The 14,111-nt window shown below is 44.3% G+C and overlaps 1 protein-coding gene across 8 annotated transcripts in view; it reads left to right on the top strand.

Moving 5' to 3' along the window:
* VWA3A (von Willebrand factor A domain containing 3A) overlaps positions 1-14,111 on the top strand; it is a 161,407-nt gene that overhangs the window by 107,006 nt on the left and 40,290 nt on the right. For 5 of the 8 annotated variants that reach the window (XM_045286100.1, XM_045286101.1, XM_045286099.1 and 2 more), the window contains 3 exons: positions 5,909-5,963; positions 10,406-10,504; positions 12,417-12,523. In XM_045286100.1, coding sequence (XP_045142035.1) covers positions 5,909-5,963; positions 10,406-10,504; positions 12,417-12,523 — 261 coding nt within the window. Of the gene's footprint in view, positions 1-5,182; positions 5,269-5,908; positions 5,964-10,405; positions 10,505-12,416; positions 12,524-14,111 lie in introns of those variants that run through there. The other 3 variants (XM_045286105.1, XM_045286102.1, XM_045286106.1) reach the window with 3 other exon arrangements.

Raw genomic sequence — 14,111 nt, 5'->3', positions numbered from 1 at the left:
CTCGCCTGCTTACCAAAAGGTTAGCGGTTCTAATCCATCAGGCGCTCCATGAATGGAAGATGCGGTCAGCTGCTTTCCTAGAGATGTTGGTTGTTGAGTGCCATCGAGCGAGCACACACAACAGAGTGAGACATTGCCTGGTCCTGCACCGCCCCCTCATATTTCCTGTCCTTGCGCCCGTTGTTGCAACCACCGTGCCCATCCATCTTACCGAGGATTTTCCTCTCTGACAAAAGAGGAAGCAGTTCCAAGAACTGGTTCTCCTGATATCACGTCCGAAGTGTGTGGATCGAGTCCCTGCAGCCTTGTTTCTGTGAAGCATTCTTCTCGTATTTCTCCCAGGACAGGTTTGTTCACTTCTCTAGGAGCGCATGGTCGGTTCAGTATTCTTTGCCACACTCCAACTCAAATGCATTCATTCGTCTCCAATCTTCCTCATCGTTGTCCATTTTTTCCCATGCATAGGAGGCAATTAAGCATACCATGGTTTGATGTGGGTGAACCATGCTCCTCAAAATGAGGTCTTTTCAACACTTTAAAGTGGTGTCTTTTGTAGCAGATCTGCCCAATGCAATATGTAGTTTGATTTCCTGACTTCTGCTTTTATGTGTATTGATTATGGTGTTGATCTCAGTCAAATGAAATCCCTGGCAATTTCGATTTTTTTCTGTTTGTTGCGATGCTGTTTGTTGGTCCAGTTATGAGAATGTTTGTTTTCTTTACCCGGAGGTACCACCGTAGTGAAGACGGTAGTCTTTGATTTCATTAGTAAATGCTTCAAGGGTGTCATCTTCGGATCCCAGGTTGTTAATGAAACTTCTTCCAGTCTTGGTGCAGTGTTCTTCATGTAGTTCATCTTCTCATATTATTTGCTCGGCAGATTGAATAAATATCATGAAAGAATCCAATCGTGATGCACCTCTTCTCTAATTTTAAGCCCCACAGTATCCCTCGTTTCTCTTTGAACTAAGTGTGGTCTATGTATAGTTTCTGCCTGCGCACAATGAAGTGTTCTGGAATCCCCATTTTTCTCGGTGTTACCCATAATTTGTTATGATTTGAGGATGTCTGCCTTTGGTTGCGCCATCTTTCTTTGGAATGGGCCCATATAGGAATCTCTTCCAGTTGAGTGGAATTTCTTGGCCTAGACAAGTAAGTGCCTGCAAGTGCATTATCTGTTTATGAAAACATTTCCGTGGTTGTTCTGTCATTTCCTAAAGCTTTGGTTCTTTGCCAATGCCTTCAGTGCAACTTGAATTGCTTCCTTCAATAGCAGTGCTTTTTAATCATAGCTACCTCCTGAAATGATTGAACGTCAACCATTTCTTTTTCGATACAGTGACTCAGTGGTTTCTTTTCCTCTTCTTGGACTGCTTCGGGTGTCATTCAGTATTTTGCCCACAGAACCTTCCAATATTACGACCTGAGGCTTGGATTTTTCTTCATTTCTTTCGGCTTGATTTTCTAACTCCAGGTCTTTATGCATTTCATTATAATACTCTATTCTCTAGCTGCTCTGTGAAATTTTCCTTTCAGCGTTTTTACTGCATACTTTCTTCTGTTCGCTTTCACTAAGCAAATGAGAGCAGGGCTCAGAGTCTTTTCTTTCTTTTTTTAAGATCATTTTATTGGGGGCTCTTACAACTCTTGTTACAACCCATCAATTGTATCAGACATATTTGTACATATGTTGCCATCATTCTTTTCTAGACATTTACTTTCTATTGAGCCCTTGGGGTCAGCTCCTTTTTTCCCCTCCCTTCCCACGCTCGTGGCACCTTAATAGATTGTAGACTGTTACTATTTTCATATCTTACATGACCGCTGCCTCCCTTCCCCTCTGGTTTCTGTTGTTCTTCCTCCTGGAAGGAGGTGTATGGTTATGTGCCATTCATTGCGATCAGTAACCCCTTCCTCCTCACCTCTCCCCTTATTCCCCCTACCCTTTTGGTATTGCTATTCCCTTTCCTGTTCCTGGGTTCCATGTGTCGTGAACTTGATCTCTTGCCTATACTTATGCACATGCTCTGATCCAGTCCAGAGTGGGGAGCAGCACTGAGGTCATGATAGTGGGGGTGGGGGCGGTAAGGAAGCCTCAAGAGATCAAAGGAATATTGTGTGTTTCAACGGTTCTTTGCTGCGCCCTAGTTGATTCATCCCTTCCCTGCAACCCCTTTGTAGGGGGATGTTCCATTGTCTACAGATGGGCTTTGAGTCTCTGCTCTGACCCCCTCATTCTCAACAATATGTTTTTGTTGGAATGGGTTTTCTGATTCCTGTTACCTGGTCTTGATGACATCTCATGCTGGTGTGCTTCTTCCATGTGGGCTTGTTGCTTCACTGTTGGATGGCTGCTTGTTTAACTTCAAGCCTTTAAGACCCAGACCCTATATCTTTTAATAGCCGGGTGCCATCCGCTGTCTTCACCACATCTGCTTATGCACCCATTTTGTCATCAGTGATCATGTCAGGGGGTGGAGTGGGGGTGAGGTGTGGGGGAGGGAGCATCACAAAATGCCATTTTGTTAGAACAAAGTGTTCTTGTATTGAGGGAGGATATGAGCTGAGGCCCAAGGGCCGTCCACAGTTTCAGTGTATTGCTTTATAAATATATGTACAAAGGCCAATACCTCTGTTTTTATGGATTAATGTATTTACATAAGTACTCACCTCTGTTAATACCTCTATCTATAGCTTTGCTTCCTAGAGCCTTCCTCTGTTTCCTTTTGCCTCCTCCTGCCCCACCATCATGTTCCCCCTTCTTCCTCAGAAAAGACTGCAGAGTCTTGTCTGTGATTTGTTTTTCCTCTCGTCTTTTCAATGACCCTTCCTTTCTTCATATGTGTTTTTAATAGTTTTAATAATATGCAATTATATTAAGAAGAGTTGTACAATCATCACCACGATCAATTTTGGCATATTTTCTTCTCATACTCATTGTTAGAGCCCCAACCTCCCCTGTCATTCCCCTAGGTAATTATTGGTCTGTTTACTGTCTATATAGATTGACCTTTTTCTGGATTTCATATATAGAAAAGCATACAAAACATAAACAGAAGACAAAAAAGGACAAAACAGAGAAAAACATGACTAGAAAGGGAAGCTGAAAATAATAAAACCTGAAGCAACTTTAAAATGGGTCAAAGGGGAGATCAAATGATAATGGTACATTGTAACTTAACTCCATCTACCATACTTGATTTTACAACGCTCTCTGTCTGATAGGAAGGCTATTCACATCCCTGGATTGAGGGGGTTCCCTGGAGTCTAAATCCATATGGAGACTCTGCGCATGGATTTTGTCCTCCCACTGTCACCCATAGTCTTTTGCAGCCCAGGTGATCACAATTTAAGGTCCGATACCATTTCCTCCTCCAGACTGGATTTTATTAGTGGCAGTCCTTGGATCACAGTGCTGGTGTGCTTCCTTCGTGTGGACTAAGCTGACACCTCACTGACATGGCTGCTTGTTTTGAGAAATGTTTTTAAGACCTCAGACACTGTTCTTTCTGACATGTAGTTATTCCCTGAGTTCTTCAGCACACTCGGCTATAACACCCATCTTTAGTGATCTCCTCATGGGGGCAAGTATGGAGTAGGGCCGTGTCATAAGAACTAATTGTTCTTACGTTAGGGCTAGAATTAAATGTGAGCTCAAAATCTATTCATATCTGTATGGATTCCATATGTCTGTGGTTCAGGTGAGAGTTATCGAGTTAGAGTTATCAATATCTTTTCATTGGGGAATCTTAAAAGTCATACCCTGCATGCATAAGATAATTCTATTAATAGTATCATTAATCTAGCCAATGATATAGAATTTGAAGCACTATTGAGAAAGGGAAATTATACATGTATAGGCAAGCTTTTCATACTGCAGTAGTTGAATTTATATAGATTAAAAATTTAAGTGGCTGGACACTATTTACATGAAACATGGAGGTTAGTGATAGGGCAGAACTCTCAATAACACTTTCTGTGGTTTGTTTTTGGCCTGTGTCTATCAGACTAATGCTTGTAGAAAGCAAGGGAAGCATTTAAGTAGTAAATAGATGGTCGTCCCAGGCCACCCTTCCTTGGGCACCCTCAAAGAAAGAGATCCCTCGATTCCATAACCTTGGGATAGTAGTCATCTGCTTCTTCTCATACTAGGACATTTCAGCCTTAAGTCCAAAGAGGGTGTCAGTTCCATAAGTCTCCTACAGGTGAGTTTGAGGCAAAGCCCAGTTTGCTTAGTGGGGTTTCTACATCAAATCCTTCTGGTGTGACTTATGAAGGATGTTGTGTGCCTCAAAAGGACAAGGTCTAAAATCCCAATAGTCTATAGCACATGGCCTGGGTCACCAAGGGCTAGATAGAAACTAAGTCAAAAGTACCCATTTAGGAACACAGTACAATAAGTATTGTTAAGTGTTTTTTCCTGATGGAAAGTTGTTCCACGCAGTTTACCCACCAATAGAGTGTAATTGCCTTCTCAGAGACATACATGTCCTCCCCAGTCTTGACCTGAATCATGAGTAAGTTTCACTCATCACTCTTGTAGGAGTGTCTGTGGATTCGGGGTAACCTTAGCACAATATTGAATGGCAGAAACAGAATGGTCTTCTCCCCCCCCACCCCAGCCCCATCTTGAGAAACTGACCCCAGCTGAGATGAGATCATACAATATTTATTCTTTTGTGATTGACTACTTGTGAACTGTGCTGCAAGGAACATGGGAGAGCACACATCTGTCCGTGTTCTGTCTACTACATCTTTAGGGTGGATGCCCAGCAAAGGCCTTGCTGCGTTGCATGGCATTTCTATTCCCAATTGTCGTAGGGAGTGTCCTATCGCTTTCTGCCATGGTTGTACATATTTACGAGCTCGCGGGCAGTGTGTAAGAGTTCCACTCTCTGCACACGTCTCCAGCATTTGTTATTCTCTCTTCAGATATGCTTTTGATGGTCTTCATATGACTTGTCTGGTCATTTGTGTTCAATGTGCCAAATATATTCTGCAGATGGTCTCTAAATATTCAGGATCATGTTTTGGTTCTGTGGACTTGCTTGAATTTTCTTCAGCTTCAACTTGAACTTGCGTATGAGGTAGGAGGAATTGGTGGTATGTTCCACAACTGGCCTCTGGTTTTGTTCTGGCTGATGATATTGAGTTTCTCTGTCCTCTCTTTCCATAATTACAGTCGACTTGATTCTTGTGTATTCCATCTGACGAGGCCCATGTGTATTGTCACCATTGAGGTGGTTGAAAACAAGGTATTCACAATGAGTAAGTCATTTGTCTAACACAACTCCACCATGTGATTTCCAGCTTCACTTTTGTCACCAAGGCTATATCTCCCAACTACCAGTGCTTCCTCTTCGTTTCCAACATTTGCATTCCAATCACTAGTAATTATCAATACATCTTGATTTTACATTTGGCAAATTTCACATTTTACAGGTTGGCAGAGTTCTTCAATTACTTCATCTCTGGCTTTAGTAGTTGGTACAGAAATTTGAGTAATAATCATATTGATGGGTCTTCCTTCTGGGGAAGGATATTTCCCTACTACTGCCTCAAACATAGTAACTGCACGCATGGCACAGGACCCAGTGATGTCCCCTCCCCTTGCATGCTATGAGGTGGAACAGCAGCCACACGCCCTTTCCTCATTCCCTTGGTCTTTTACCTGTACGCTGGCAAACTAACACCCATTTTCTCTTTGCTACACTTGCCTTATGTGTGGGGAGTTCAAACTCTTGGGGAAATTTCATTATCTTTTCATTCCATTTTTCCATGCACGTTTCACAGCCACCTTGCAGCCTCCCAATGCTTTAGACACCTTTAAAAATATACTATGCAGCCCTTCCTTCCCTGTAGACACTTAAGTGACCTCAGGTGACAAATGTGTTTGTTGTCTTGGCAGAGCTATGGAACTCTATCAACAGAGAATCCAGTGGCTCACTGAAAACAGCAAGAAGGTAACACGCATGTCTTCGCTCTCTGCCCTCTTTCATTCCATCTGTATTATTTAGGACTCTTTCTGTTGCAAGTGATCGCCCCCAAATTAAACTGGTTTGATAAAAAATAGCACTTTCTGAATCTTATAAAGGGAAAAACTGAAGCTCAGCTCACTCCAGATGCTCAAATTATGTCACCATTTCTCTTTGCCTCTGGACTCTGTTTCCTTTAGGTTGGTTTGATTCTCAGGAAGTCTCTTCTCAGGCTTAGGAAGATGTCACCAGGAGTTCTACACTCCCTTGCCAAGAGTTAGATAACTGCAGTGGAAAAGGACTTTCCTCTCCTCTCCTAGAACATCCAGCAACTCATTTAAAACGTGATTTAGCCATGGAAGTATAGGATATGTGAATACTATATCAAGGAAGTCACGGGGGGTTGGGAGGGGGGCAAAGAAACCAAAACTTGACCATTGATTACCATAGGGAAGGGGAAAGAGTTGTTACATAGGGGGCATTGAGTTTATATCAATGGTGGTAGAATAATTTGGAAAAGGATATCAATAATGGTTGTACAATGCAAAGAGTATAATCAATGACACTGAATGATACAAGTAGAAGTTGTGGAATTGGAGATTTTCTGTTGTGTATATTTGCTACAATTAGAAAAAAAGAGATGAATAACAATGAATACAAAGAAGAAGAAAATCTTCCAGAATTGAATATGGTGACAATTGTACAACTGCTCTTGATATGACTGAATTACTGCATTGCCTGGCATGTGGATGAAGTGCTAATAAAACTCTTAAAGAAAAAAAAAGAACATCCACTCAAGTCCCAAGATGTTCTCTGATCTCACTGGCCAATAGATACCAATTATGGCCAAGGGAAGGAGACGTACTAACTATCTAGGTCTCACCTGGGGAAAAGCAGGGATGGGAGAAGTAAGGGGAGCTTGGGTAAATGCTGGTTTGACCTCATGTGAAAGGGAGCCATGGTGGTACATGGAAAGGGCCAGTGGACAAGACCATTTTCCTCAGAAACAAAACTTTTCGTGAATGCTTGATGATTCACCTTTAACTTGCCTTAGCTTATTTTCCTCCAACTCAGACTTTTCTGATAAATCACTTGCTCTTACTCTTAAGTGATCCTAAACTCTTGTTTTAAACCCTATACCAGGCAGATGCTGCAATCCATGCTCCCCAACTCCCCTTCCCCAGTTCTGCATGGCTGCCTATCCTAACCACTTCTGGAGTGTAGGCTCCATCTCAGTTTCAGAACATCCTTGTCTCTCTTAGATTTCTCTATAGATGCAGGTATCCAGCTATGGCACCTGGTACGCCTGGTTGTACATGATAACACAGGCACAGAGAACCCCACCCATTAGCTCATTCCTCTGGAGCCAACTCTCTCACACACACACAGAACCTATAGACCAGAGTAGAATGCCTCATAGGGTTTCCAAAGATGTAATCCTTAGGGAAGCAACTCTTTCCGTTAGCAGACTAGCACTGAACCACTGCACCACCAGGGTTCTTGAGAGAGAACTCAGAAGGATGAAATCCTCAGATACCCTGGCATCCTCCATTCAAGGCATGATGCACTTACCTCATCCAAGTGGGCACGGATTGATGGGCATGTCCTCTTTTCCACCCTTTCTGAGACAGATGAGGCATGAAATAAGCATGATTAGATCCCAGGGAAGACATCACCTGTAATTAAACCATCAGGCCCCTCCATGAAGCATCTTGAGTGATTGATTGGTAGGCCATCCCTGGACTGAGTTCCAAATTGCCTGGTCAGTGAGACCCTGGGCAAAAGGCCTCCCTTCTCTGGCTTTCTGTCTCTGTATCTGATTTAGAAGACTAAGATGGATGATGTCAACATTACTCTTCTTGAAAGTTTGAGTAATTCTTTTGCTCAGACACCAAGGGAAGCATGGCGATGAAAGGCAAATCATTGATTACAGAGGTAACCAACAAGGGCCAATAATACTGGTCACGGCCATATTCTCCTTGGCCCCATTCCTTTAAATGGCGTTGGGTAACTTTTTATGGTGAATTAGATAAAGGTTTACAGAGCAGATCATCAGTTTTCATTCAGTGATTCTTACTCATTTTGTTCCCCTCATTCATTACAGTCCCTCAATGCAACATCACGTATCCCACTACTTCCCAGGGTTTCCTGTTTTGATTCCTCCTCTCCTCCCCCACCCCCAAATCTTCTGAACTCTGTCCTTGGGTCAGTGCTGCCCATTTGTTCTTAAATAGTTGATTAGTCTAACACAGGGGTGTCTTAACTAATATAAACATGAGTTACTAACATGAAAAAATTCTGTTATTTCACCCTTTACCCCTGCTTTCAGACTTTTCTGCCGTCACTAGCCTCGCATTTTCCCTCCTGTACTCACACTTGTCCAGTTATTTCTTCAGGATGTAATTCTGGAGCTTCAATGGCTAGGCTTAAGGGAATGCATATTTTCAGTTACAAAAGCACTAATAGAAAATTTTAAAATACAGATTTAAAAGGAATAGAACTCATCCTAGATTTGAACAGTTACTGACTTGTTAAGCTGCATTGTCTAGAGAAACAAATCCAGTGAGATATATATATATATATATGAAAGAGCTTTATATCAAGAAACAACTATCTATCAAGAAAGTATCCCAGCCCAGTCCAACTCAAGTCCACAAGTCTGATGCTCGTCCAGAAGTCTCTCTTCTGACGCATGTAGCTGCAGGCTAGTGAGGCAGAAAAGTGAAGCAGGAAGCAGATGATCACCAGCCCGGGGGGTGCAGCGTCTCATGGATCTAAGGTCAATGGAAACCTCACAGGGCGCCTGCAGCTTTCAGGGTTGGACGACTCGCGGGAGGCTGCCCCTTAAGACAGGCACGAGGGCAGGAAGAGAAAAAGTCCCTCACTCTTATACAAAAGGCTCCACCCCCAAGGAGGTGTAGCCTCCTTGAACGACAGACTCCACACTTAACCAGGAGAGTCTAGTTGACATGAAATCAGCCAACTACCGCACTGGCCCAGCGGTTGCTATGAGTCAGAATTGACTAGATGATGGCAGTGCATTTTCTTTTCTGAAGGATTACCAGTGTCCTGGGAAGCCTCACACTTCATTTGGATCATCAATCCACCCAATGCCTATTGTGTGACTACTGAATCAGACATTGTTCTGGGTTTGAGGTTACAAATACGGCCAATAGAAAAGTTTTGGCTTCATTCAGCTTACAGTCTAGTGGAGGAAGAAAGACAATGAATTCATTAACAATACGTATAGAAGGTCAGTTAGAATACCAAATGGGACTCATTGCGTTGAGGGAACGTTCAATTTCCTGTGACTAAAAGTTCCAACTCGTAATGCGACTGTGGCAGGATGGACACTTCCTACCTGGACAATCCCACAGCCATGGGACAGATGAAGCCAAGTCTGTGAGAAGCTCCTGGACATACCATTGCTGCCATTGAACTTCATGAACACATCTGCCTTTGACTGCCAGAGAAGGCAGACAATAAATAAGAATATAAAGAAATTAAATGAGATTAGCTGGTGCAATTAGATATCAAACTTTATAGCCTAAAACAATGGATGATTTTCTCTAAGTTTCTAGCTTTTGTACAATGAATGTGTGTTACTTTTATAAGGCTGAAAAATAAATATGAGAGACAAAAGGTTTAATAATAGATTGCCACCAATTGGGGCCGATGATACCTAGCACTAAAGTCAGGATATTGGGTGGCTTTTTTCTCTGTAAATGGGGTTTCCATTTGCTTCTGTAGAAGTAAAATGTTTGCATGAGGGTAAGAGGAAGGTTGGGGGAGAAAGTGGGAGCCAATCACAATGATTGACATATAGCTGCCCCCCCCCCCAGGGGGACAAACAACAGAAACGTGGGTGAAGGGAGACAGTGCATGGTGTAGGATATGAAAATAACAATACTTTATCATTTATCAAGGGTTCATGAAGGGAGAGGAAAAATGAGGAGCTGATACCAAGGGCTCAAGTAGAAACAAAAAATGAAAATGTTTTGAAAAAATGATGGCAACATATGTACAAATGCGCTTGACACAATGGATGTATGGATTGTGATAAGAGCTGTAAGAGCCCTCAATAAAATGATTTTTTTTAAAAAAAGAAGTAGTGAAATGTTTGCATCTCTATGTTGCTCAGATAGGTGAAAGGTTTAAGAGAATAGTTCAGAAAGCTTTTTTCCAATAGGGATCATTTGCATATTTTTAACATCATCCATGGGCCGTACAAAGTTATCAACTTCAAAATTAGCCTGCTCTCTTGGTCAAATATTTCATGAGCTCCCTTTCGTGTGATGGCTGCAACTGCAGGGCGGGTGATGCGAGCTGGCATAGGTGATTTTTGTGGGCCTCGTCTGGCCCACCGTTGGTTTGAGAGAAGAACAGCATTGTTTGCGCATCCTGCTTCAGAAGGCTGTGTTTGGTTGCAGGCATTTGGCCTCATCAAAGGGTCCCGAGTCGGCCTTCTCATCGGTGTGTCAGCGGTGAGCAGTGGTCCCCAGAAAGAGGAGTTCCAGAAGGACCTCATGGTAAGTCCCCAGCACGGAGAAGTCCCCGAAACCAGGCCTCCCCTCTCTCTGTGAGTTCATTCTTTTGTTACAGCGAATGCAAAAGGAAGTATCTCATAAAGGACAGTTCCCACTTAATTATCACCTGCAGTTAGAAAAGCGTGTTCAGTTGCGAGACACCCCAGCCCAGTAGTTTTCAGCTGCAGTGTGAACTTCTAGGATTCTCAGCATCACAGTCTCTGCTTCCAGAGTCCACAGTGCCCTAGAAAGAGGATGTGAAAACAGGACTCACGAGGAGTTGACTCCAGCATATCGGAGCACAGGCTTCTCAACATTTCCCAGGGGGCATCTCTTCTGGTTTCTTTTTCTTTTTCTAGAACCTGCCCCGCACGCCCCCTAGTTTCTTCTAGTTTGTTTGGAGGAAACACATACTATCCGTCGGAGTTCATAACAGAGAAGTGACAAACTCTAGAGCAGATGCTAGAATCCGATCCCAGCCACCTCTACCACTTGGGGGCTGTGTGACCCTCTTGCCTACTCGCTCTGTGCTTTACTGACCTTCCCTGCACAATGGGAATCGTCGCTCCAGTGTTGTTGGGCTGAAGGGAGTTCGAGAAGAGCATGCCCAGCACAAAGCCTGGCAGAGCAAAACACCTCGACAGTCTCGGTCAAGTCACATAGAGGGGCTTTTTACCAACCCTGAGAGCGTTGGATCAGGGAGCGCTGGTGCCGTTTGAGTAACTCTGGTGATATAGTAAGGTTTCATGTTGGGCTGCTAAGCACAAAGTCCGTAGTTCAAAGCCACCAGCCTCTACTCTGGAGGAGGGAGGGAGACGAGACTTTCTACTCCCATAAAGCATGGTAGTCTCGGAAACCCACAGAGGCAGTACTACCCTGCCCTCTCGGGTTGCTGCAAGTCTGAATGGGTGGGATGGCAGTGAATGCGGCCTGGAGTGGTACTCTAGTGGGTTATGAGTGAAGCTGCTACCACAATTGCTGTCAGCGATGGGAAACCATCAGCCATGCCCCCGGAGAAAGAAGACTTTCTACTCCTGTAAAAGAGGTCCAGTCTTGGAAACCCAGTGGGGCAGTTCTATTCTGTCCTAGTGTCAGTATGAGTCAGACCTTCTCCTTGGCAGTGAGGGCAAGAGCTTTAGATGTGGACAAGAGCATCCAGAGCCTGTTCAAAGGCCTTTCCTGTGACTCCACATGGGCCAGACACTCAGTCCTGTCCTCTCTCTGGTCTTAGCCTGGGTCAGGCCACAAGACCTTTTCGGTACAGGTTGCCCTTCACCACAAGGTCAACCAGCGGAGTTTCCAAACAGCCACCGATAATAGTAGCTAAGGCAAGACTCAGGTGGTGGCATGCAGGTGAAATTTCCAACTAGCCAGGCAGAAGGGGAGGGGTTATCTTTACTGTTGGCGACTCATTAGCTACTGCTTGAGAGCATCGCAAGCGGGTGACAGGCCTATGAGACACACCACTGCCCCGCCCTCTGTCCTCCCCTTCCGGGTGTCACAGTAACGATAGTGTAGCCTTAGCGCAAGTTGAGATAGGCAGCTAAGACTCTCATACCTACTTCCCGCGATCCAGAGTGAAGCAATCCTAAGGTGCTACTTCAGACGCAATCTTAACCATCAGTCAGTGGGAGGGAGGGAGGGCACAATCCCAGTGGTCGGAAGACCCATGCCCCATGCCCCAGTCAACAGACCAGCTGGATGAGCAGCTAGCCAGCACCTGTCACAGTCCCTAGGAGAGACAATGGATGGGAAGGAGATGTCACCTTTGGGCTACTAAGCCTAGCTTCAAGCAGCCTTGCTTCAATGCAGCTCAGATTGAGCCCTCGGGGGCCAGTCAAGGGAAGGGAGGGGGATGCAGGCCCCCTCATTCGCCCCTCGGCTCTTGGAGCAGCAGTTTCCTTTTGTCTGGCAGAGCCTCGTGGATGACCAGCTGAGCCAGAAGGAGAAGCTGTATGTCCTCTCCTTCGGGGCCGCCACCAGAGCCCTCTGGTCAGACCCAGTGGAAGTCAGCGTCTCCGTGTAAGTCGCTATCCTCCTCCCCTGACCCAGCAAGGGACTTCTCACCTTCTTCTCCGCTAGTGTCCTTGATCGATAGAAGGTACAAAAAGCCCAAGCCCTCAATCGATAAACGACTTCAAAGAGACAATTCACAAGAGGGGACAAGCAGGTAGCCAACCATTTGGGGGAACATGTTCACCCTCATGAGTGATCCACAAAACGGGAGGCAAAGCAACCGCGAGACTCCATTTCTACTCAGTGAAGTAGCAAAGACAACTTTAGTATGATAAAAATCATACCTGCTAGCGGTTCATTATTATTATTCTATCTTATGAAAGGATTCATAGACAGCCGTTGCCAGGCAGAGCCAGACGGCACTGGGCAACTCAGACTAAATAAAACATAACTCCTCGTGGGCAAAGGGGTCCTACGAAGCCGAGAGGCAAAATGTCTTCCTGTACATTTGTGTGTGTGTGTGTGTGTGTGTGTTTATAAGTTTAATCCTTTAAAAAAAAAAGTTTAATCCTTTTATTTTTATGTATTTATTTTTAAAATCATTTTATTGAGGGCTCTTACAGTTCTTATCACAATCCAGACAGCCATCCATTGTGTCAAGCACATTCGTACATATGTTGCCATCATCATTTTCAAAACATCTTCTTTCTACTTGAGCTTTTGGTATCAACTCATTTCGCCCCTTCCCTCTCCACGTTTTTATTATTTATTTTAATCATTTTATTGGGGGCTCGTACAACTGTTATCACAATCCATGCCTTGTGTCAAGCACATTTGTACATTTGTTGCCATCATCATTCTCAAAACATTTGTTTTCTACTTGAGCCCTTGGTATTTCCCCCCTCCCTCCCCGCTCCCCCCTCCCTCATAAACCCTTGATAATTTGTAAATTATTATTTTGTCACATCTTACACTGTCTGACATCTCCCTTCACCCGCTTTTCTGTTGTCCATCCCCAGGGAGGAAGTTCTATGTAGATCCTTAGAATTGGTTCCCCCTTTCTACCCCACCTCCCCTCCACCCTCCCAGTTTTGCCGCTCTCACCACTGGGGATTTTTTGTGTAAACTTGCCTGGAGTCCCACAAGCGGCAGCGCCCAGCTGCTTCTGTCCGTTTCTCAGAGTTCTAAGAAGGGCTGGAGAAGTGGAAGAGCATGTCTGCTAAAGAGAAGGGGAAATTTGAAGCCATGGCTAAGGCGGACAAGGCCTGTTAGGAGAGATCAATGAAAACTTCTATCCTTCCTAAAGGGAAGAGAAAAAAAGGTCAAGGATCCCAATGCACCCTTGAGGCCCCCTTCAGCCTTTTTCTTGTTTTGTTCAGACTATCACCCCCAAATCAAAGGCAAGCACCCCGGTCTGTCCATTGGGGAGGTTGCGAAGAAGCTGGGAGAGATGTGGAATCACACAGCCGACAACAACTGGCCTTATAAAAAAGCAGCCAAGCTGAAGGAGAAATACCATCAGGATATTGCTTACGCCGGATGTCGCCAAAAACGGAGTTGTCAAGGCTGAGAAAAGTAAGAAGGAGGAGGAAGAGGAGGACGAAGAAGACATGGAAGACAAAGATGATGATGAAGAAGTTAATTTTAGCGCAGT

Source organism: Echinops telfairi, unplaced genomic scaffold, assembly GCF_000313985.2.
Source record: "Echinops telfairi isolate 266 unplaced genomic scaffold, ASM31398v2 ScPeMD7_5;HRSCAF=22, whole genome shotgun sequence".
Classification (NCBI taxonomy): Eukaryota; Metazoa; Chordata; class Mammalia; order Afrosoricida; family Tenrecidae; genus Echinops; species Echinops telfairi.
This window is presented reverse-complemented; position numbering and strand designations above follow the sequence as displayed.